This window comes from Electrona antarctica (genome assembly GCF_951216825.1).
Source record: "Electrona antarctica genome assembly, chromosome: 4".
NCBI lineage: Eukaryota > Metazoa > Chordata > Actinopteri > Myctophiformes > Myctophidae > Electrona > Electrona antarctica.
In genome coordinates, this window is record NC_136809.1 from 48,150,983 (window position 1) to 48,176,716 (window position 25,734).

The 25,734-nt window shown below is 42.0% G+C and overlaps 1 protein-coding gene across 4 annotated transcripts in view; it reads right to left on the bottom strand.

Moving 5' to 3' along the window:
- The window catches only part of atf7ip (activating transcription factor 7 interacting protein), a 57,935-nt gene that overhangs the window by 17,622 nt on the left and 14,579 nt on the right, over positions 1-25,734 (bottom strand). For 3 of the 4 annotated variants that reach the window (XM_079499185.1, XM_079499186.1, XM_079499188.1), the window contains 11 exons: positions 18,159-18,214; positions 16,693-17,239; positions 15,966-16,545; positions 14,499-14,671; positions 10,140-10,277; positions 9,870-9,941; positions 9,225-9,355; positions 3,643-3,698; positions 2,801-3,451; positions 1,290-1,394; positions 1,077-1,157 (listed from right to left, as the gene is read on the bottom strand). In XM_079499185.1, the coding sequence (XP_079355311.1) occupies positions 1,077-1,157; positions 1,290-1,394; positions 2,801-3,451; positions 3,643-3,698; positions 9,225-9,355; positions 9,870-9,941; positions 10,140-10,277; positions 14,499-14,671; positions 15,966-16,545; positions 16,693-17,232 (2,527 nt within the window). In that variant the 5' untranslated portion in view covers positions 17,233-17,239; positions 18,159-18,214. Of the gene's footprint in view, positions 1-1,076; positions 1,158-1,289; positions 1,395-2,800; positions 3,452-3,642; positions 3,699-9,224; positions 9,356-9,869; positions 9,942-10,139; positions 10,278-14,498; positions 14,672-15,965; positions 16,546-16,692; positions 17,240-17,330; positions 17,674-18,158; positions 18,215-25,734 lie in introns of those variants that run through there. The other variant, XM_079499187.1, reaches the window with a different exon arrangement.

Here is a 25,734-nt window from a genome sequence, read left to right on the forward strand (position 1 = left end):
CCACATAAACTTAACTTGCTATGTGAAGGATTAATAAACTTTCATATGACAACAGCGAAAAGCTAATCTATGCAAGGAAACTGTCGCAATATATGAAACGGTGGCTCTCCATAATAGTGGATGGAATGCGGATGCATCTTGCTGTTAGTAAGATAGGCTAATAAGATCCATACAAAAATATCACACATTTAACACCCCACAAGAATGGTTGACTTCGACCCGCAAGTGAGAAACTCAAAGTGAGCATGCACAGCTGTTTACAAAGCAACAAAATTGCAGGGCCAACATCGGCGGCCAATGCCATTGGTTACTGGGACTGTGTGAAGAGGTGCATAAGTTTTCCTCTCGGACACACGGTTCGACTAGAGTGTAATATTACACCGCTTATCAAAACTGTATCTATAATTAATGCCATAACGATTAGCTAATATAGCTATTATATTTAGTATAGCCGTCTCAGTGTGCACGCATGCGTTTGTTCAGTGTGCGTGCATGCAAGTTTGTTCAGGGCGTGTTTGTTCAGTGTGTGTATGTTGTTAGATTGGCGAGTTGTGAAGGAGGGGGGTCGCGAGCGATGGCCAAAAAGGTTGAGAACCATGTTTCTAGGCAGTGGCAAAAAAACAGAGCCAAAGGTTTGGAATGGATTGAAGTCAAAGAGAGCCAGGTAGAACATGAACAATATTTTTGACTGATTGTGACCTTTGTCAAATAATCGTTGCAGGCCTGGAAAAAAAAGACGACAACACACATTGTTTTCAATGTAGGTCATCAAATCTAATCAGCATACTGATGTGATCAGCAAGATCCAGCGCACTCTGTCTCTGTCCATGGTGCTGAAACGGTCAACGATGTCTTTCTCCTTTTTATTTGGCTTCCAATGACAATACTGTAGGAAGGAGCAGGTGGTACTGGCGGTCAAAAATGAACCGCGGTTGGGACGAGTTGAAACTATTGTGGGAGTGGGCAGGCGCAGCACAGTGCTCTAATGTGGACAACTAATATCACATATAAGGAGTGAATAACACTCCCAAACCCACTCACCCAAAGACCTATAATCATAATATGAAGGGACTTACTGTTGGGAACACTGATGACTGGGTGAGGCCGCTGTGTAAGCGAGGCAGGTGCAGCAGTGGCATTCTTTACTACCCCCGTCACTGTAGGAGACAGAGGAATCAGAATGAATATTGTATTTCTGATCCATGATGACTCACAATGCAAAAGGTATCACGAGATGAAGATTCGTGTTGAGGAGGACAGGAGAAGACACAGTTGCTCCTCAACCTTACCCTGCACGTCGTCATCGTCCTCGGTGAGGTCTATGACGGAGCCTTTGGGACGAAGTCCCGCCACCACAGCAGCTTTGCCTGGAGTGGAGCTTGTAGCTTGGTTGTCTGAAATGTGGAAGTCGAACATAGGAAACCATTACTCTTAATTCCTTCAAGGCCAAGGTCAAGGCAATGACGATATTCAACACAATATAGAATTACAATTCAAAACATCCATTATATCATATTAAATTAAATATAATATGTGGCAAAAAATGCATGTCTCCATGGTTTTTCTGCCTCCCTTAACCCATTCAGGCCTGACGTCGAAATTTAAAAAAAAAAGTTTTCTAAATCATGACAATTTTCGGAAAGATTTGAGGCACATTTTAACGATTTTTCAAAAATAGCAGACCTACAAGTTCATAGCGCGCCACTCGGTGGCGCGCTATGAGCTTGTAGATCTGCTATTTTTCAATAGCTAAATTATAACATGATGTTTAAAACACAAAGGGGTTCCCACCCAAAATGGGTTAATGGTTAATGTGGTTAAACGCTAACGTGACATGGATGCGTTCCAGGTCTCAATGGATTAACCCATTTAGACAGGGAACCCCTATTCGTCATTATACATTTCAATGCAGGAACCCCTTTTTGTAACATTATCTGTTGCTATAGCAACATATATTTAAAAAAATATATTAATTATTTCTATGCCAACTACTAGACATCTTGTACTTTCCGTCTACACCAGTTGTATGCCAACTACGAGATATCTTGTATTTATATCAAATATGAAACGGTTTTGAAAATCTACTTTTAACACTGGCCCAGTTGCTAGGCAACGCCTTGCATACCCCCAGCACCAAGAAACGTGCGTGCGCACCCCATAGGGTCCCATTCATTAAAAGTAGGATCTTATTTTCTCTGAATAATACGGCCCTGTTCGCGGTGATCATCATCCATCCGAGGTTCGAATCTGATTTATTAGTTTCTGGCGAAAGATAAACGGCGTGAGCTAATGCTAACTTAACGCGTTTCTCACAATGGCGGTCCGCGAGCGGGGAAAACGGAAGTGAAAGTCACCATATTTGGCCAAAATGACTTGGCAAGGCTTATCTATCCTTTGCTGACACTGCGCGTGAAGAGATACAATCTGAAGTCTTTCAGAAAACTTAGGTCAGTCTTTCAGAAAACTTAGGTCAGGATTTAGAAGACGTTTTTAGAATCGCCCTCGGTCTAAATGGGTTAAATGATTCTCGAGGGCATTTGGTCAATTATTTAGTGGATTTTGCCCAAAGCAGTGCAAGCAACCTACTAGCAGTGTGGACACGGTTTGCGAGATTAGTTCCAAACAAACAAACAAACAAACACTCTTATAGACAGCTAGGCTCCTACAGAGCCATGCAGTAAAAAAACAAACAAGACTGGGCCAAATAACGGAGTGGCTTCCCTGTGCAATCTGAAACTATGAATAGCAAGTAACTAGGTGTGCTGTTTGTGACACACACACACACCACACGCACACGCACCTGTCTTTGACGTCATGGATGTTCCCTGTGGCGGTCCTGGAGCAGTGGAGCCCGTCGCTGCTGGCCCAGAGGATGCAGGCGAAGAGGATGAAGACATAGCCCCGCCTACCACAGAAATTGGCTGAGTTGGTGCCCTGGCCGTGGTCACAGACACTCCAGAGCTGGGCATAGTACTGATCATTCCGGCGCCCCCCTGGTACGCGGTCCGGGCAATAGACATCTGGGCCATCTGGGTCATCTGGTTCGCGGCGGCTTGGAGAGCTGGGACCGAGGTGATCGTTTGACCTGCTGTTGTCGTGATCGCTTGAGCCGGCTTGATTATGAAAGTGGTGGTCGTGGACATTTTGGACTTGTTGAGAGAGTTGACGGTGGGCAAACAGGAGGCGGGAATGTTGACCACTGTGCCTGGCTGGCAGTTAGCCATAGACATGGGCAGCTGGATGAGCAGGGGCTGGCCCCCGTGCATCATGGGCTGACCATTGGCCGTTTTCAGGATCAACGGGATGCCCATGGGACTCTGGGTGTTGATGCCGGCGGCCAGGTTAGAGGTTGCATTGGCGCTGGAGGTGATCAGCTGGAGAATTTGGTTCTGTTGTACCATTGTGGCCGCAGAAGCAGCCATGGAGACGGAAGTTGGGGGACGTGGAGAGGCTGGAAATGGAGGGGAAATGATCACTCAAATGACGCAATGAAGAATTTGAAAGTATGATACACATTATAAGTATGAACTATACTGTTTGGAGTTATAATTATCAATAAATATTCAAGGGTAGCTCATTTAATCCTTACAAAAGGTCATACTGAAAACCGTAAATGTACATCTTGTTTACAAATGTACTCACAAATTGCATTGGTTGTTGAAATGGTTGTTGGAGTCTGCGTAGTAGTCCGGATCAGCCTGTTTGGAAATTTAGAAATAAATGTATTTATTCAGGCTGTTATCAGGACACTTACGGGGACAAATTGTTAATCCAGTGACATTCAAGGTGCAGATGTCGTTTATTATTAGTTTTATTACATGTGTTGACCTTTCTGTAAATTGTCATAGGAGATTTAAAAAAAAAAGTTGAAAGCTCACTTGGAATCATTGGATAGAGTCTTCATGCAAGTCTCTAGTCTGATCAGAGCTTTGTATATTCACAAATGAACCAATCAAGAGAGGTACCAGTACCACAAATACACTACACTGCTGACATAAACACTACTCCAGAATTCGGACTGAAATTCCTCCCATGACTTTATGTTCAGCTCAATTCACTGCGTGAAAAGAGGAGTTAACGGGCAATTACGGGAACTGCAAACCTCAAGTTTAACGGGCATATACATGTAATATACGGTAATATACAGGTGTGATGGTACAATTCGGGAGTTTACGGGAGTTTGTTGGAAAGATTAACGGGAGTTTCCTGTAATATACACAAACGTATTTCAAGCTTTTTGCGCAGTGATTATTAGTACTGCAAGTATAAGTTAGTGCATCCCAACCAATCCAGAGAATCAGCAGTGAAAAGCTTCTTCAATCCATTTTGCTTCACTCACAATGAATAACCCAGGCAACGCTGGGCACGCTGCAAGTAATTTACTGTACATTATCACAGATGAAAAAGACAAGACTAGAATGGGTATTTGGAATTAAAAATGAACTTCTAATATCTTCTTGTTCACAAGCAACACGCATTTGAAACTGCCTGTATGTAGATTTCCGCTGACGGACCAAATCTGCCAAATATGTTAGCTTAGAAGGCAGCTGCCTTCTACAAGGTTTTCACGATGCACGATGGCTGCCTTGAAGGCTTTACAGATACTAAGAAGAGAGACCTTGTTCACGAAGCCAGAGAAAGCAAAACAAACACATTTTTCTTTGGTTGTTCTTTGCAGCATGTGCAACAATCTTGTAAAATATTGATTTGATTTGCGTGGGATTAGAGAGTGGTTTGCGCTGGAGTTTATAGTTGGAAGTGGAAGCTTGGCAGCAGGTGAACTTAACAAAAGGCAACCATGGTGGATGACACACTTCATTTACGATTTGGCAGTGTTATGTTCAGCTGTTGGATTCAGCCAGTCCGCTTTAAACTTTGATGGTGATGCATTGGAAACGTGAGCCCAGAATGCTGTTGAAATGAAAATTGTGGTAAATTGTCCACCACAGCCCTTATTGTAATTTCAATATGTTTTTAACCCACTTTTGTTGTCTTTACATGTACACAAATCACCCCCTGGTCACTAATTGAGACCCGTCTATTATTTGAGCTTTATGATACTTTCTATTGATTAATATTGACTAAATATGACAAACAGGCCATTAATGAAACTCCTCCATCCTCTTCAGTCGTCTGCCCTCTGCTCTCGATGACGTGCCTTCATCTCCCGCTCTGTGGTACTTCTCCAGGTGGCTCTGGGCCTTCCCCCTGCCTCGCAGGTTCCATGTCAGAGCATGTTTTGTGATTGATCTAAATGATGTCTTTGAGGTGTGTGAACTAGTAGACAGTTCCATTCCCTCCTCCCGATGTGTGTTTCTGTGGCGCCTTGTCTGGTGAGGTCCCACGGGCTGGCCTTGGAGATGGTGTTATAGGGCCGTTAGATTCCTAGGAGGCGTCGGAAGCAGCCGTTGGAAAATGTCTGTATTTTGGTGAGTATGTTGGTAGATCCCTGTTTTTACTATTCTGGCACAGACATCCTCATCCGTTCGTCCATCCACAGTAATTATGTTTCCTGGGTATGTAAAAATGCCTAGCTCCTCTAGCTAGTTTGCATGATTTTTCCTGTGTCTGTTGGTGTGTGTGTGTGTGTGTGTGTGTGTGCGCGCGCTAGTAGTGCCAAGTAATAATTTCTGTCTCAAGACTAAGAGAAAATCTTAAATAATCATCAACATTAACACTGAACGACTTCCAAAACATTCTACAGTTGAACAAAGAATACATATTTAGATCCCATTCCCATTTGGTTTCACTGCCTATGAAACACAGTGAGCTAGTCACCTGGGTGATATTACTAAGGTGGTCCTTTAAAACATCTCCAAAATAAAGGTTTATGTCCCAATCGAATTGAAAGAAACTGATCCATGCATTAATAACCAACAGATTAGATTACTGTAATGCTCTTTGTTGTACCAAAAAATACTGTATGAAGGCTTCAAGGCTACAGCTCATTCAAAATGCTGCAGCCAGAGAACTCTCTGGGACAAGAAAAGCTCAGCACATTACTTATAGATCACTTAATTGGCTGATTTGGCGCAGAATACATTTGGCTGCAGTTTGTTTACATGGCTTTAGCTCCTGAATACATCTGACCTGCTCACTGCCTATAAACCAATCAGACCCCTCAGATCATTAGGCACTCCTCTCCTGATAAAACTGAGATCTGGTGAAGGTACATGGCACTGTCGTCCTATTATATGCTCACTCTATTGCAGATCTATTGTTGTTTAGGCAACAGTACGATAAATACTAACTTTTTAAGGCCCGAGTACAGAACATCCTGCATGTATCTCTCTTTGGTGTACAGTATGTGTGAGTGGTTGTGGAGAAGGTCTGTATCTTTTGAACATCTATGGATGAAAATCAAACAAATCAGTTTTAATTTAATAATAATCTCAATTTTATATAGCGCTTTTCTGAGTACCCAAAGACAAAGGGAGCAACAAAATAAAAACAACTTTATTAGGAAAAAGAAATAAACACTAAAAGCTAAAGGATTAAAACATTATAAACAGTGAAAAGAGTTAGCTAGGGAAAGTAATGTTGAAGGTCGGTTTTGAAGGTTTGGAGGGTGGGGGCTTCTTGGAGTATTTTAGGGAGGGCATTCCACAGGGTTGGGGCGGCAAAGGCAAAAGCTGTGTCGCCCCACATACGGAAGCTCCAAGCAATTAAGCTCCAAGCAGTGGGCAGAAGAACATCAGTATGTTTCCCATGTGTAATCCACATTAAATATCACACAATGACAGGTTTTTTTTCAACCACATTCTCAACTTTATTTTTCAAAGCAGGGTGATGAATATGCAGAGAACATGTCTAAGGAAAATGCAATAATGTAATAACTTTTACAGTATGCTTTTGTTCTTGTTAACTAAAGACGGTCAAGTAGACATGACGGACCGGTTCATCCATTAACACACCCCAAAGAAGTGTGGTTTTCTCTTCGTTCGTAGTAAATCATTGATGGATTCACGAATATCTCTCCAGTTGTCAGAGGACAGTCTGCTGAACCGACGTTCGATATACATCTTTAGTGTCTTCCTTACGTTCCTGGGCAGAGCGGCCTTGCCCAATAAGCCAATATAGTTCACCCTCAAGACCCAGCTAGAGTAGATGTCATAGGGAACCAAGTTGCGGAATATATACGAAGCGTATCGATCGGGCCTGGCCTTCGTCGTGTTTCTCAAACAGTTGCGGTACAGCGCCGCCTCCCACTGGGTATTGATTGTCCGGAGCGGAACGTTTGGCAGGCACCTGCCCACGCTGTACTGCGTCAACCGCTGTGCCACGGTCATGTGCTGCACGCCAGAATGAGGGTCGTCCTGCGGCCCTCCTGCCGGAATTTCTTGTTTTTCGTCCTTCGTCCTGTGTTTCTTCTTCTTTTTTAACTCTGCAGGTGTCTTAGTGACAGAGGGCACTTCAGGCTGCGGCTCCTGCGTCTGCCGACGGAGCACGCTGTTGGGAGGAGAGTTGCAGTTTTAACTACACTCTGTGCAGTGGCCTGGGGTAACGCTCATCAAGCTTCACATTGTAGAACGTTACAAGACTCAGCAGCTGTAACCATGCAGGGCTACGTCGCAGGTTTAAAAAAAAGAAGCTGCATGTTTATTCCAAATGAGGTTTACTAGAGAAATATTTTTAAGGTCAAGTTAAGTGCTTTAAAAAGTTGCAATCTTGATTCTTGACAACGCAAAAAAGTCACAGAATCTTGGTTCCCCCAAAAAGTATCGTTTTTAGGAGATGTAAAGGATTGTGGTTTTTATTCTGTCTTCAATCAGTGATCAAAGAGTCATCCGGGACAATCTCAAATATTCTTGCTGTGAACGGCTCTCCATGTGTAGGGCACTATGAAATCCATTTTCTCAAACTTGCTATGACTTCTTGTTTTTGAGTTATACATTTGGGATTTGGCATGGACGTTACATTTTGTGTGCGCGTGTCCAAGTCAACAAGTTGACAAAACCTCATACTCATGTGGATACTGTTTTGGCCTGACCGTAACCATGTTGTATTTCTTAGATTGTGTTGGTGTTGGTTCCTCTGCTGCTGGCAATTTTTCTGTATCCCATACCCACGTTTTTATGGATGTACATGCTGATGTGGTACACTTTCACTCCGTCTTAACTAATTATTCACTACCAAGGACGAGTTTGGATGACTTTCTTTCTCCCAAAAGCCCACACTGCCAAGGACGGGTTCTTTGGACAAGTTGTTTGTGTTTTTACACTAGATGGCGTTCTTGGCTAACCTATGATTCACCGTTTTAGTCCCTGAGACGAGGAACAAGGAAATCACGTGGTCGCAAAACTCGCCTGCCATCCACTCCCGTGTTGGAGAATTTTCTAGAACGCTCAAGTCTCCCTTCCTGTATCGTTCCACTCCCGCGGCAACCGTACCAACATTCAATAGACTAACTATTGAACAGATGGTTTTACGCACGTTTGTTTTGTTTTGCGCGAACACTCAGAAAATGTCTCTCCGATTATCAGCGGTCGGGGATGTGATCCTAGTGAAGATGAATATTCTGTGACTACTTAAAAGGTTATCAAATACGAGGCTGGCAGTGGCCTAACGCAGCCAGAAATAAATCTGGCAGTCATAATATGGTCAAAAACTCAACCCTCCAAAATTCTGCACACTTCTGTATAATTATATGGACGCTGTTGTTTTGTTTTTCACTAACGTTGCAGAATTACGAAAATGATATAGCCCTACATGCATATTACTGGTTTCAGTCTGGTATTGTCACGTTCATACAAAGGCCCATTGGGAAATTCACAAACATACGCAAAATATGATGCATTTTATGATCGCACAGAATTTTTATTTCCGTGATGACTAGATGAAAAATCACCCAAATGATCCACCAAGTGGAATTTGTAATATACCGTTATGTAAAACATCAATACTGCCCTATAAAGCCAAAGTGCAGTAACTACACACACTTTTTGTGGGGCTGTTATTGGGTTTAAAAGTGTGTCAACTGGTCAGCCAAATGAGATATCGGCAAATAAGTGATATTACACTAATTGTATATCTGTTCTTGAGGTAATTGTTTATCCCCCAAAATCACAAAGGCTAATTTGACCTTTAGGATAGACAAATAAGTTGGCGTGTTCAAAAACATAGTTACTGCACTTTGGCTTTGTAGGGCAGAATACTTGTCTGCTATAAGTCAGGCATTGACGGTTTTTTACATTATGAATCAATAAAAAGATGAAAACGCTTACCGATGGGTCACTGGGTTTATTTGGGTTATTGGGCCAGATGTTGCTGCTGCAGATGTTGCTGCTGCAGCCGTTGCTATTGCAGCTGTTGCTGCTGCAGCAGCTGCACTCTTCGCGGAAGCAGCTGCAAGTATCTGTGAAAATGATTAAATGTGTTTTTCAGACATGATTTGAATACCAGAACAAAAAGTCTTGAAAGCGAATGAAACCCCCAAGCTGATTTTGTAGTTTGTTTTCCTGTACCATTTTAGTTACTCTAATGTTTTTGTAATAGATATTTTCATGGAACAAATGAGAATCGTGATCTCAATTCTTGTGGAGGAAAATCGAGATTCACATTTGAGCGAGAATAGTGCAGCACTAGAAGGCGATAAGGCAACTCTGTTAATAACGGGCGTGTTATTTTTGGGTATTCCCTGAGCCATGGTGGCCAATGTCCAACTACTGTCAATATTGATGCATGATATCGGTATCGGCCAATCGATATGAACCGATATTTCACCAATATTGACCGTTAATGTGACCGTTAATATCAGAATTTCCATATTGTGCATCTCTAATTGTCAACATTTCCAGATTGGCACACCTAAATCTAAAAATCAGCCTACGGTTTCATGCCCCTTGAAAGTGTTGAAGAAAATAAATTACCTCCTGTTTTCTTCTGTTTTCCGATGCTTGATTGGCCTCTCCAAACTTCTTCGCTATTCGAGTTATTTTAGCCTGAAAAAAGATTGCAGACAGACTTAGTATTTAGGGCTTACTAACTATAATACATAACTAGAATACATTTCTACTGTTCTTACATTACCATATATATCTAAATTAAGACGTCTTATTGCATGTATGTATCCATCCATAGCTTTTAATTCAATTAAAATGTATGGGGAGATTAGTTTTCAATAAAGATAATCCTCTTACTTGAAGTGTATTGATACTGGTCTGGTGTTTGGTGGCACAGTCTATCTTTTCCACTCTGTCTTTCAGCTCTTGTAAACCTTTATCAATAACCGTACTCTCGAACGCCTTCAACTGCTCTGCCACAACCTGCTGCACAATCTGAAACAGAAGGAAAGAAAACATGCAATGTCAAAACGCCATTTCGGAACTTCACCTGAACAAGTCATTATAGTCATTCAAAGTTTGTACTTTCTGTAGTGGGTACTGCAGTGGGTTCTGTTGTGTAGTACTCATATTTGTAATTGGCGCCCTTTGACCGGAAAACCATGATGTAATGTGTGTTCCTCTGGATTGCTTCCCAAAGTATATTAGTAATCTCCAACTATCGGCATGCGTTGAGCAACTCCCTTCCAGAGCCACTCCTCACTGGGGGTGAGAACATCCCACTCATTAACTCTTTGACGGTCGTTGATGTCTCTTTTCCCCAATGGCACTCACTGCCGTTTGATGTCTTTGTCTTTTTAGGTCTTTATTGATTCAGAATGGTCTCGCTGATATCCACCGTCCATTAGTGTCCCCGTCGCTAGGTAGCGCTTGGCTCCGCCGATTCCCCCTCGTCCACCGCCATTGTAAACACAAACTATTTTTTCTCGGAATTGAGGCTCAGATTGAGGTGTTTGAACAGTGTTAGTGGCTCCTTACTGAATCGTCGCTACCTTGTGGTTAGAATATCAGTGCTTCCGATGACTTATAAGAAGACGGTAGCCACATTAGCTTTAGACGATTTTGCTTCCGGTGACTTATAAAAAGAGGGTAGCCACATTAGCTATTTTGTTTCCGGTTCATTTTGGGGTGAATTTTTGGGTCTTCAAAATGAAATTCCCCGCTGCATCTGGCGGCAGTAAAAGGACTACAGACTGAATCATGGCTTGCAGGATGACAACAGACATGCATATTGAATGTCGTTTAAAGTTTGACTAAACCATTTTGGTTATGTCTACTACTAATCACTCGTTTTGAGGTCTACTTCCGGGAGGCATGGTCCAGTTCATACACAAGAATGCAGCTCTTCACGGGCCCGCGGATTCCGCAAATAACCCGACAGGACCTGAGACCCGTACGGGTTGGAGCTGTGTTTTATCATAATCACTCGGAGCCGGGTGGGAATCGACTGTATTCCAATGGAACTCGGGTCTGTATCATTATGCGTAACACCCGAGTGGATCCGAGAAGACCCGTACTACTGTGTGACCGTGTGTGTGCGCCTGCGACTCGCTGCATTGGTGAAAGGGAAACACAATTACGTGTGCGATGTTTTAGGCAGGTTTAGGATCAGATTACTGCAGCGCAAGAAAAAAGGTTTAGCTATGCAATGCATGCATAGCGTACCATACTGCAAGGCACGCCAGGCTGATTTGAATGTAAAACACCAGCGTACAATCATGGATTCCCCATCAGGTCTTTAAAATCTTCAGATTTCGGAACGGCTCAGAATCTGGCCATATTTCACAAATCCATTTCAGGTAAAGTGACATTTTTACTATGTCTGCAAATATTAGTGCTGTTAGTTGGTGTTTACATATCTTCTAAAGTTGGAAGGGCTGGTAGAGGCTGAATGAATCTTTAAGTATTCCAATTTGGAGACACCTTTGGGTTTGGATCACAGTTCCCATTCCAAAGAAAAAGCAAAGATAAACAGAGGAAATAAACACTGCATAATCGTGTTTAAGTATGTTCATTTTACCTGTACTGTGTACCTGTACCGCACCTAATCTCATGACCACACAATCACACTGGGCGAGATCTTCTACGGAGTATCCAACAGGAAGTACCGGAAGAACCACCCCCCAAGGAAGTTATATTGATGCTGTTTACATTCCTCAGGCATGAAAGCCATGTTGTGATTGGCAAACAAAAAAAAGACACAGGGAAACAATGGAAGTCACGCCCTATAGACACTTTCTGCTGCTGCGTTAGGCCGTAACCAGTTATATTAGAATTCGAATAGATTGGCTGTGACTGCCCAAAAGTCTCACTACCCAGTTTGTTCCGGACGGTTTAAGGCCCGCCCTTCCGCATTCGTTAATTCACACGTAGAGACAAGTGCACATCTTTTCCATCTTTTCCGTATCCGCTCTAGAGTCTAGATCTAGACCGGATCAGCAGCCTGCAAAGCAACTCCATTCCAACCCAGTCAACCATTATAAATAAACGCAATATCAAGCCCACAGTACCACCAAGGCGTGTGAAAATAGTTCTTAGTTACTTTTGGAAAATAGTACCGTATTGTCCCGAATATAAGACGACCCCCATTTTTCAAGACTCATTTGTGGAAAAATAACATTGAATGTCAAATAGTCTAGGCCCAATTATAATACGACCCCGATTTTTAGGATATTTCCATTGGGAAAAAATTAGTTCCATTACTAGTTAGTGGAGAAAAAGTAATACTATAATAACTAATAACTTACTTTAGTTACTTTCCAACACTGATAATCCACACTATTCTGCCATTTTACCCCCTAAAAGAGAGACATTTGAGAAGGCTGCTGGCCCTGTTTTGTTTTGAAAACGCTGCCACTTTCATGTAGACGGACAGGAATGGAAACATTTTGAAAATGATGGCGCAGACCCCCACAAAATGAATGAATTGGACTGGTACTTACCGTTTCGGCTGGTTTTTGCCCATCTGAGCACCTTATTACTTGTAATTACTCATCACTTACTGGTGATTTATTACTTGCAATTACGCATGACTTACTGGTGATTGTAGGTAAGCATGTTGGTGCAACTGGGCACGGAAAGTGTAGGCTACTTATGAAAAGTTAGTTAATTAACTTTATTTATAACTGAACTATTGCTATTACTTGTTGGATTTGTTTTACTGCGAGAAACCGAACGAAGAAGGCGAGCGACAAAAGCATGAGTAGCGTCACAGAGAGTCGAGAGAGGCATGCAGACAGAAGGCATTCGGAACGCAAGGAGGAACAAGTATACGAAGAAGATCGGCAAAATATTTGCTAAGAGAACCGAGAACGGAGACACTAAGAGAGATGACAGTGGTCATCACCGTGATGACAGAGACAGAAGAGACCGATCCAAGCACAGGGAGAGAAGGCACAGGGAGGAGGCAGACCCAGAAGCAGATGAATCCAGCCACAAGAGAGACAAGACCACGCCTTCAAAAATAAAGGTTGGCAAGGACGAAGAATCGGCTGAAGTCGAGGACTATGGGGATCAGGACTATGAAGACGATTTTGAGGATTATGAGGAGGGTTTTGAGGGATACCGATACCAGTATCGTAAAAGCTGCCCATACTGCCTAAAATGCTGGTAATGGTATTGGTGGGTATGCCAGTCTACGCTGTGACTGTCCAATACCACATAATTCATCACATGTCATTTACACTACATTATTTTGTATTTTGAATGCTTCAGTTGATGTTGCACTACCTATTACTATTACTGAGGGTCCCTGCACCCGACTTTGAGAACCACTATCCTCTTTTTAAATTACACACTGGTATCGGATCGGTACTCAGCATCGACCGATACGCAAGTTATGGGAATCGATATCAGGAAGGAAAATGTTTTTATCGGTACATCTCTACAAATTTTGTTGTAAGTCTAATGTTGGGTTGGCTGAATGTGCACAGAGTTGGGAAACTAATTGATTATAACGTGGGGCAATACGTCCAATTGTTTTGATAATATATAATAAGGGCCTTTCTGGGCCCCGCCCCGTTCCGTTCCCATTTCCTCTGCCCCACCCCCCGCTGGTGCTGCGGCCATCTTGGATCCTAAACACAATGTAAACAATGGGAACGGGGCAGGGCCCAGAAAGGCCCTTATTAGACAATGAAAAAAGGGTGTTAATTTTTTAGTTTTTTAAGGGTGTTTCTTCAAAATGTGGACTTCCCAAGTTACCATACTCTGGAGGCGCGGTCACAGCTTTTGATATGGTAGAAGTTAGAAATTGCACAGTTCACTGAGCGAGATAACAGCAAGGATGTCATGAGATGTCTGAAGATTGCCTGCAGGCCTTCAAAAACTTTGTACATGTCGGATATGTGTTCTTGCATATCTTTAGCATATAGACGTTAGCACGTGATGCAATGCTAGTCTGTTCAAATATAATCTGGACCACAGTGCTTATCAGAGCAGACATAGGCAACTTTCGTTGGCCAGTGCTTGTAAGAACTACGCTTTTCGGCTTAAGATGGCGATAGCGCATGAACGCTATCGCCATCTTATTTTTACCAAAATCTGTTTAGACAGCGTTTCTGAGCTCTCCTGTAAAGTGCATGGCTGTGGGAATAAATATCGTATACAGGTAATGGAGGAAATAAAAGATGGTATATTAAAAAGGGCATTACAAACCTTTTCAAGTTTAAGAAGACTGTTAGCTTTTTTTGCAGTAATCTTTAGTTCCAGCTGCGCTTCCAACTCCACCTTGGGCCTTTTCCCCTCCCTTTCCACCTTCACGCCATCTTTCTCGCCCTCTGACAGAGCGCGCTTAAGTTGTGAAGAGGGGTTCTTCTCCACTTTGACCACTGAAACAACAAAGAAAAAGTATGTGAGTTTGGTGAATTGTTACTTGCTGAATGGCAGAAAATTAAATTATGCTAGTGGTAGAAAAACCTGTAGTTCAATATAGCCCAACTTCTTCAGGAGCTGAACTTTATTTATATCTTTATATCTTATATCTTGAGTAGAAAATTACCTTTTCCGCAAACTCTTACCAGAACACAAACATGAGATATCAGATTTATTTTTCTTTAATCATTTCATAATTATTTCTTAGTCAATGGGTACCGAGTTATAAGAATGGATAGAACTGTCATAACCCGTCATCTCTCTAGGGAGATGACACATTTCCTGGTCTAGGAGTGGGAGTGAACTACAGTGCAGAGGGGCGTCGCTCGAAATATGGTGACGTCAGTTTTCTCTGCTGTTTTCTACCAGGGAGGGGAGGGGCGGAGGGGGGCGGGTGCTCAGATCGGTGAACCAATATTATCCAGCGCAAGCTCCATGCGCTACCTGCCCCTCTAGACCATAAAGCACGCTGGCTGGGCCAGACTAGGACAGGAGTATCACAATCTGTAAGTCTGTTTATTTACAATTTAGATGTGATCATTTTTGGTCCCAGGGCAGTTTGGTCTAAAATTGCTGACCCCGAGGCTTTGTTAAGACTGCAGACAAATCCTATTTCCCTTCCTTTAAGATTGACTGTCCACACGGTCATTTGTCATATTCTGTCATATTCAGACAATGGCAAAAAAGGCACATCTACAAGCTCACTACGTGCTGCGTCACAAAGATTTTAGATCGGCAAATTTCAGCAAGCAACACAAGCATACGTTGAGGCATTAATCAGGATTCACTGTCCAGACGGAGACACATCCTTAGAATCAAAAAAAGAAAAGAAAACAAATGCTAAAGACCTGGGACGATATCGTTAACAGAACTACTATTATACACTACTTTGTGCTTAGCTGAGGCAGAAATTAATTATGTTAGAAACTTCCACAAGACAGTTTTCTAAATGAGAAATTAAATGATAGGTTTCCACATAGAGCACATTGATCATACCTTTATATTATAACGGGAGCAGGAATTTAACATTGATAGCTACAATACTCTATACAAATGTAATGTTACCGTTTGATTCATCCATCATACTGGTGCAACGACTAACGGTCTAAAGTAACATGTGTAAAAGGATTTGACAACTTTGAACCATTTGATTTTATACACGGAAAATAGCAGATCTGCGACACATTCGAGCTTGTAGATCGTCTATTTTCCACATTCAATTGGGCATTGGTTCCCCTTTTGCTCTCATACCTGTGCCAGATGGAGGAGTGGATGTGGGTCGGGATGGTTTTGAGGACTCTCCAACTTCCGTTTTCATTTTCACGTGGTCCACCTCCATCTTCACCTCCTTTGTTGGTCCTTTTTTCGCCTTCTCTCTACAAGCCGCCGCCTCATCCTTTACTTTATCCTGTTTGACTTTCTCCTCTTTGACTTTCTCCTCTTTGACTTTCTCCTCTTTGACTTTCTCCTCTTTCACTTCCTTAGCTGCTTCCTTGGTTTCCTTTTCCTGGTGAGGAACTGAAGCTGCCTTGGATGAGGAGGAGGATGACGGTGCAGGTACCAAGGAGGAGGAGGATGCAGGTACCAAGGTAGACGCAGGTACCAAGGCAGAGGTACCTGCCTTGGAGGAAGATGTTTTGTCGTCCTTCTTTGTGGACGTGGAGGTCTCGGGAGCCTTGGTCTCCACAGTGTCAGCATCTGTCTCCATGGGCTCTGTGGAATTAGTGACTGCACTGTGGTCGTCCTCTTTTACAGATGGAGCTGAATCGTTAATTGTCGGCTTCGGAGAATCCTTCGCCGTAACTGTATCGTCTTTTGTAGTGTTCAGTTCCTGAGGAAAGACACCGAAAAGTATGATAAGGGATGTGAAGTTGTGCTCGGACTGCGAATCAATCCAAAAATGCAACAATGTTGTAAACTAATTTTAGGATTCAATCTCAATCTAGGGCCGTTTTTAAAACTTCTACATTATACAAACCTTTTTGTTAGACTCCGTAGCTTTTGCATTCTTTTCCAATTTGACCACCTCTTCATCTGGTCCTTCCTTGCTCTCTGCTGAAGGCGATGCTGAACATCCGTTTGATGGTGAAGGCAACGAGGCCTTCTTCCCCTCCTCTGTGTTTTTCAAGTCAAAGTTGATCGTTTGGAATGGTGATGCAGGAGGCGTGTCCTCTCTGGCTTTGGGACTTTGGGAAGAGGTCGGGGAAGGGGACAAATTTAGGGACAGGGACGGCGGTGGGGAGCCCCGGGAGGCTGGGGAGGGGGGTGAGTTTGCGGGGGACGAGTTCGAGTCCAAAAAGTAATTTTGCTCTTTGTCAGCCACCTTTGGCCCCTCCTCTTTGTGCGTGCCGTTTACTAGAGGTGCCGCAGGAGGGGGAGATGGAGACGGGTTCGATGATTGTTGAGCTGCTGATAACAAGGTGCTGTGAAGAGTTTCCAGTTGCTGCCGATCGCTAATCTTCATGGTTTTCCTGGCACGGAAAATCTTCTTTTTCTCCTCTGCCATAGCAACTTCCATTTTTTACCTGGAGAGGGTGAAGAATAGATGACATTAATATAATGATAATTTGAACAAGAGTACAATACACTTCCACTTCCCCATGTTGAATGCTTTACCGGAAAACGATAGAACACTGCAGAGTTTCAGAGGAACCACTAGAGGTCACTGTGGTGCCCCATGACTCTCTTCTTTGTTCTGTTCTAGAAGGTTCTTTTTCCACTCTGAGGTCTGCATAACAAATCATTGCTTCACAACTTCATGTCGTAATTTGATTAAGATATTGTTGAAAACCCCAGCAATTTGTGTCTCCACTGAAGCTCCCCAGCATTTTTACACACGCACACACGCACGCGCACACACACATACACACACACACACACACACGCGCACACACACACACACGCACTCCTGAGTACACTATGAGCACTTATGTTACAAAAGGTTGCTTTGAAGTCTGAACAGCACTAACCCAAGGCCCCTAGTCTCAGTTTTCTGATTAGCCTCAGTATTTCAAGTATGGGCCAGTCCTGACTACCGATCTTATGAACAGAAATGGCACCCTAGCAAAACAGCCCAGCTTTTCACAGTGTTCTCTACCCCTCCCCCGCATCATCCTATTGGTCACAGCCTCAGCCAATCAGAGTTGCCAATTTGAGTCAACACTAGCAACAGTAATATGTCATGCAAAAGCTGCAGTTTCCATTCCCGTACGAACAAATTCTCGTTCCAAGCTAGTCTAGTTTTCACACCTTATGTGCATTTGTTTCTGAATATTTCACATTTATGATAGATACCATTTATATGCAGGTGTCAGATGTGAGGTGTGAGTTGTAGTCTGGTAGAACTAATATTTGGCAATTTCTCAGTCTGAACATCTTAAAAGAAAATCTAATGCATTATATGCGATTGAATATCGTATTATTAAAATAAGAATTACACCTCACCTCAAAGTGGCACACTGATTATCATGTGATTTTCGGCCTAATTCTTCAGCAGCACCCTAGAAAAAAAACAGAAAAAAAACAGAAGGTTTTGATTAAATTATGTTTCACAGTGTATGGTCTTCAGACTCAGGCTGAGTGGGTTACAACAATAGCAGGCTAATGTGGAAGAGTGGTGTGATTGTCGACGTGACGCATGCCTACTGAGAAATTATAACACAAACTGCTTTTTCAAACACCATGTTAAATCAGTTACAGTAGTGCAGTTGCACACAGTACATACAATTAAATATGATAGAAATTAAACCGTGGTTTTAACCTTCCAAAAACACTGACATTTTAAAAACCAATAATCAGTCAAAGTCAGAGTCAGAGTCAAACAGTGGTTAATTATGTTTAAAACTTCCTCAAAACCAGCTTCCTCAAAACCAGCTGATCGTGAAGTGCCCTTTTCTCTGAAATAAACAATACTGTTGCCTTTGACATTAACCGGCCTTATGACAACCTTCTAATGACAGACCTTACAATGACAATGATGACCACAAGGTGGAGCACTGATTTAGTCACCAGTATTAAAACACAGGGCTAGAGGGCCTAGCCCCGGCCTAGAGAATATTCTGCCTGCCTTCGCTACCGAGAATAATGCTCCTACTTGTGGGTTCTTTGACCAAGGTCCTTTTTTCTCCCTGGCAGATCTCCATTATATTTTATACTTATGTTTTAAGTTTTAACTCTGTGGTGGGAACAAAAAGAATGTATAAGATACAAAACTAAAAGCCATTACTTGTGGTTACTGTGTGCTTTAATTAATCTAATGACATGTACCCATGTTCTTATACGTAATTCTGCCTAAACATTTAGACTCTGGACCCAAGTTGCACTGTACTTTTTTATCTACACCAAATCTCTTTGCTGAAAATAGCAGATCTACAAGCTCTACAAGCCTTTTGTAGAGCTGATTTTGTAGTTTGTTTTCCGGTTCAGGTTAAGAACTAAACTTAAAAACCATGGCAAGCTGCATAAGGCTGACCTTATAGGACACAGCAATGCAGTTGCAGCTAAATTATGCACTAATAATGGGTGGGTTAGATTTACTGTGGGTGTGCCCAAGTCTGATCACTACCATCTATGCTTGCACAACATTGGCACACCCTTCCGTGGCTCTGGGCACACCTACGTCATCTAACACGCCTATTATTTCCGTTAGCTGCAGCTGTGTGTTGTTTACTAGCCATGTTTTTAAACTTGTCTGGCGTTCTTATCTTAACCTGTACAGGAAAACAAACTACAGAGTGTATAATTCCTCTGATGTTGGGCTGTCACTGTGTACCACAAACCCAAAGCTAATTATTATGCAACCCGTACTTGGCAAGTACGTTTTTACTCAATTATGATGAACAAGCTACTGCATTCTCCGGATTGACAAAAAAAATAAACAAAAATCAGATCAAATCAAATACAACAACATTGGGAAAATGAATAGAATCTCTGAATTATGTAAAGTGTGAAAGCATTGCTAATCTACTGCAAAATGTCTAGATTGTAATCAACAATTCTAGAATGCAAAAAAAAAGAAAAAGTGCACTGTTTTTTCCACAACTACAAGAAGTCTAGAAGAACAATGACCTTGTTGTCCTATAGTACCCCTGGCTTCCTGGTTCCTGCACACTACATACCGTTTATGTTTCAGCCTGCCTAAGGTAGGCTGTCTTCTGACTGAGTCACCCGAGAATTTTACAACATCCGCTAAGCACACCTCACCCAGTAAATTCTTTACACTGCATGTAAAGCTGAGAGGCAAACTAAGCTGCTGAGCTGACTAGGTACACGTGACACTGTAATGGCCACATTTTAGTGTTTTGTTTTCAGTAGTTTTTCTGTCGTTATAACTACATGTCGTAATTCATTTCAACACATGGTTTCAAAAGTAACCCCAACTCAAAATATGAAGCATAAAAGAGGACACATGGACATGTGCAAAATAAATTCCCAGCATGCTACACGCGTAGTTGACATTCCAATGTTACTGCCCAGTGCAGTGCGCAACCTTCCCCTCCCCCACACTGAGGTTTCATCAACTGTGCCTGGTGGTTTCACTGCAGAAACTCAAAATGGCGGGTGGCTCTGCTCTGCTCTGCGCAGCCAGACTGAGTTCACGGTAGCTAGCTGAATGGGTTTCAGAGGCTGCACCGGATCAGGTTACATCACCACCACCCTGCTGTTCATTCATTATTTGCTCTTGATATTAAATGTACATGCATATGCAAATTTTAATTTAATGTCACTTACAGGCAAAGTCATTATCATATCACAAAAAAGTAATTATTCAACAGTTTAGCATTTCTCTCAGCACACAAAATGCTTTTCCCAAAGTATTTCCTTTCCATACCCATAATGTAAACAGCTAATTCACTGCTTCTTAGTGTTGGTTAATTGTTGCGGACTACGGATACAAGCCAATGAACGTAGGATAAATAAGCTTTCATTCTGAAGATGATCATTCTCTTTTAGTAGCTTATGCCAAGATTTCTCTGCTCGTCTATGCAGCTTTTGCATAGCCTTCTCAGGGCTTCCTGCGGGAGGCTCCAAAAATCCCCAAAAGCAGGGGGACTAGAGGCTTCAAGTGTCTATCATGCCAGCATTAGTTTTTCATGTGGATCTCAATTGAGATCTAAACATGAATAATAAAAGAATCTCGTCAAATTAGCCAATTCATCACATCAGTACGACGGTCAACAGATGTAGGAGCACTAATGTGTTTTCACCAAACAAAGTTACTGCAGATGGTGAGGTACAATTCATGGCTGAGTCAACTCTGGAGTTGTTTATATGTGCACAAAGGAACCACCACAGCTAACCTTCTACGGTTAAGACTGTCTGCCCTGCATGCGTACCAACACCGGCAAGGTCGGCCGCCAGTAGCAAACTCCCTCACAAGGCAGTTCTTAGCTGACAGTGACAGTAGCCCAATGTTAATCTATTTAAGAAGTTACAAGAGTTGATGGCATTGTCTTTGTTAAATCTGGCTATTTTCACAACTTAGTATAAGAATGAAATGGTTAATAAATAAGGCTATGGGTACAATGTGATGAACATTATTATCACTCCGCATTCGTTATTGCCACCTATATCCAACCTGAGGAACCGCTGCATTAACCAGCTCTTGGTTGGATAATGTCAGGTGAAAGCACCCAGGTGAAAATCTACATAGGCCTACTGTATTGTAACACTTTGAATACTATTCACGAGTTGCCCGAATTAATTAATTGTAGAACGCTTTCCCGATTTGCGAGTTGCCCATTGTTTAATTGTTTAATCCACGTTTAATACGTTTTTTGTCATACTGTACTACCTGTACGTGGGGCCCAAAATAATGAGCATGGTTACTATGGTCACTGACATTACGTCAGACCACAGCTGATCAGGCTATATAAGACCTTGCACCACTCAGTTCACACGGGTGTGATTTGTTTTTACAATGGGAAAGCTGCCTAGCAGGGCGCGGCTGCCCCGTCCGGTCTGTTGTTGTGATCGGCACTTTGGAATATTTTTCAACACTACAACAAGCAATTTCACCGTTTTAAAGTGGATTTGCATGACAAGCAACTCAGCGGTCGGTTCAAAGGTAACTTTATACTTAGGCATTCTAGCCTAAAAGACGGCCGTAAATGTGCTGCACCGATCCTGTTAATGTGCCAGAAGCCCAGAAATGATTAACCAGCACTAAGCATAATTTGAATTGAAACCTCTCAGGAGTAGCATAGTAGTGGCCTAGTGGGTTATTGATGACACAAGCAATGTAATGTTCAATGCAGTGTTCCAATTTGAATCAAAAATAAATAAATAAGAGCCTTGTGCAGACAAAATGTTGCCTCCGAAAATAATAAAATATGCTCTAAGACTACATGAGTTCATATTTCAATCCAACCTATTCCTATGTATTTATGTTCCGTTTGAACTTGGTCATTCCCTCTCCTGTTTGAGAAAAGAAAACCTTGCGGTATGCTCTGGACAGTATTCTCCATAAGCAAAACATTTTCTTGATTCAAATCAGTATTTTCAACGACAGCCCTTATATGACTCAGCAGAGTGCTTGAAACCTCAGATTCCAGAGATGAGAAGGCCTTCAGGAATAATAGGAATTAAAAGTTCGGAACGGGCGCAAATGGTAAATCAACTATAAATCCAGGAAGCTGTGTGTGTGTGTGGGTATGCGCGCGCATGCGTGCGTGTGCGTGCGTCCATATATAGGGAGATCACTGATGTCATCAATATGTTCTAGCAATGACGTCATACGATATACGTTCTTGTTTGACCCCAGGAAGGATAGTCACTGCTGAGGTGAAAATTGGGGATCTGAAAAATCTAAAGCAATAAACTTGCCTCCAAGTATTGTGATAACAGCCAGGAGCTGCACTACTCTGGCAATGGGTACTGACGCATAGTGCAATAGTACGCTCTGACAAACTGGTACTGCACTGGTAATAATGCCCAACAATTTCAGTTTTCTGACATAGCACACAGTATGTGTACATTACAATGTTCTTCACTGTCATACATTGACTGTTTTGTTGACAAATATTTGGAAGCTTTAGGAAGACTATCTGACTCCAGTCTTCATAGTGACAAACAAAACATTTCCCAAAAAGTACAGCTCGTCTTTCCCCTGTTTTGCCAGTTTTGTGGGCGGAGCTTATAACTAGTTCAGTTCCAAACTGTGTTAAGTGTTCCGGTGCATAGCAATACAGGTGGCCATTTTGTGTGTGCCTGCAGGCAAATCCAGTGAATAGATCCATGAAAGGTGGGTGGGGACAGAAAAGGCAATTGAAAGCTATGTGTTGCTTGCTTTTTTCGTTATTACTTTGCGTCTAGTCTACTTATATCTGATCTGGAAAAAGGAATGATTGGAAACTACAAAATGCCATAATAAATCAACCCTAAAGACGTTTATATAAATAAAAAAAAGAAAACTATCCGCTAATATAGAACTAATAATTTTGTGCATAGTCGCAGAGAAGAGAAACCTTTATTTATTTATTTTGACGTTTTTTAGGATAAATGTTTTTTTGTGGCCTTTGATATGAAGTTTAGTATGAATAACTCAACCCCCCCCCCCCCCCCCCCCTCTGTCAGAATGGTTTAGTCCATGGCTGTCTGTACCAGATTGAGTATGTGCTAGAATGGGGGATGGGAGCCGCTATAGTAGGCTGTGCACTGCACTTCCTTTTTGCCTGTCACAGCTAGCTACGATCGGTGTCGGTTAATACCCCACTGTATTGGTTCATTCTTTTTGAACAGGGTGCAGTTAGGAGCTTTGTGTGGCATTTCACATGCATTAAAACACAGTGCTCCAATACTCATTTTACTAACCGATTCTATATCGTAACCCATTTCATCATCCCGCATTTTGGGCATGTCATAAGAAATGATAAAAATATAATACTAGAATAGCCAACCTACAAGCTCAGTAGCTCACAACACATAAGTTTAGTTGTGAGCTTGCAGATCAGCTACAGTATTTTCCTCCGACATCATTAAGCTACTCTCTGCCTTATGTAGTGGGCTAAACATTGAACAGCCCCCCCCCCTTACCGGCAGTTTAAAAAAAAAAAAAACGGGGAAAAAAAGAAAGAAAAACATTAATAGTATGCCATTAATAAAACATGAAGGCAGATTAGCTTTATATATTAGCTTTATATTGAATCCGTTAACGTGATTACCGTATTGGGAGAGACTGCAGTACCGTGTACTGCATATGAAATGAAGAGATTAGTTTTGCATCGGAAACAAAACTCATAACATCATACTGTTAAAACAAACAAGTATTCAGTACATATACATCACAAAACAACCGCATGTATAACCAATAGTGTGGTTTTAACCCACATCAACCGTAGCTAGCTGTGACAGGCACAAGGTAAAGGGGCAGAGCACAAGCTGCCACTTAGCACCCATCCCCCATTCTAGCACAAACTCGGCATGGACTAAACCATCCCTCCAGGGAGGGGGGTTCCCCAATTTACCCACACAGCAGTGAGCTTCCTCTCAAAACCAAAAACAGGAACTTTATTCTCTCGTATACACAAAATGGAATGATAAACAGAGACCAAATATAATGCGATTTGTGATCAAGAAATTGTTCACATTGGATGAGTCATCATTATGGAATGGATATTAGCTTAATTCACCACGGTCCTAAATACAAACTCTAAAAATATCTACAGGGTGATGAGCATTTCTGTATTACGACCTGTTTATAATTAAGCCATTTCTTAGCTCCATATCAGATGAATGTAGACAAGACAAATATCTTAGTCTGTAAAGCACTTCTCTCTGTAAGAATTACTCTACCAAGCAACACATAGCTTTCACGGTATGCTTCCCTTTTCTGTCCCCACCCACCTTTCATGGGTCTTTTATCTGCGTTGCCTGAAAGCACACAAAATGGCCGCCTGTACTGAACACTTGGAACCATTTAACTGAAGTGGTAGTTAGTTACAAGCTCCGCCTACAAATTGTTGTTCTTCATCTTCACATGCAAACTATATTACAAAAGAAAACTTAATTATATCTCCTTTAATATTCCCATACTAAAACCCAATGCAGGCAGAGTAGCTTTAAAACATAGAATCGGTTAGTGAAGTCATTATTGGGAGTGACTGAACACGGCACAGTGCTGTAATGCATATGAAATACAAGATTGTTTTCCTTCAGGGCCTGTGCAGTTCCTAACTGCATGTCTGCATCGTGTTAAAACAAACCACAACAACACGTATAACAAACCAATACAGTGTGGTTTTAACCAACACCGATCATAGCTAACAGTGAACACCGACCGTAGCTAGCCGTGTCTGCAGGCACAAAGTGCAGTGCACACAGCCAGCTAGCCGCACCCATCCCCCATCCTAGCACAAACCGGTATGGAAATTCACAGACAGCCATGGACTAAACCATTCTGGCAGAGGGATGGGATTTTCCATACTTCAAAATACAAAAAGCCGCAATTTTTAAAAGAATGTAACCCTCACAAAAAATTACTTTCTCCCCAAATGCTTAAGTCTCATTTAATCACATTAACCCCCCCCCCCCCCCCCCCCCTCACAACCTAGTAAACATAATAGATGTAAAAGCACACAACACATTACAATACGCTGTGTGAGCTTGTAGATCGTCTATTTTCACCAACAAAGCATAGTAGGACTCAAGTGGTTACTAGGATACTGGACATTTCAGAATCTTTACTAAGCTCTTCCATGTTATAATCTCAAACATCTCTCTTGTTGTGAGACTCTTTAGCAGCTAAAGAGTTTAGCTCAACAAAACTGTATTCTCTGAAATGGCTGATGATAAATGACTAGCCCGATTCAATGCATGAATCTCCAAAAATGGGTTTGAAATCGAGCTCATGAAATGTAGTTAAGTTGTCGTTTAGCTACTCATTCTCGTTCCCGTCTGCCGAGTAAAAAAAATAAGCCTTGACTTCTTTAAATAAACAAAATAAGTGCAGTGCTTTTTTATCAAACTAACAGGCTGGTTCTGGATAATAACCGCTCGTCCAATCAACGTCACACTCAACACT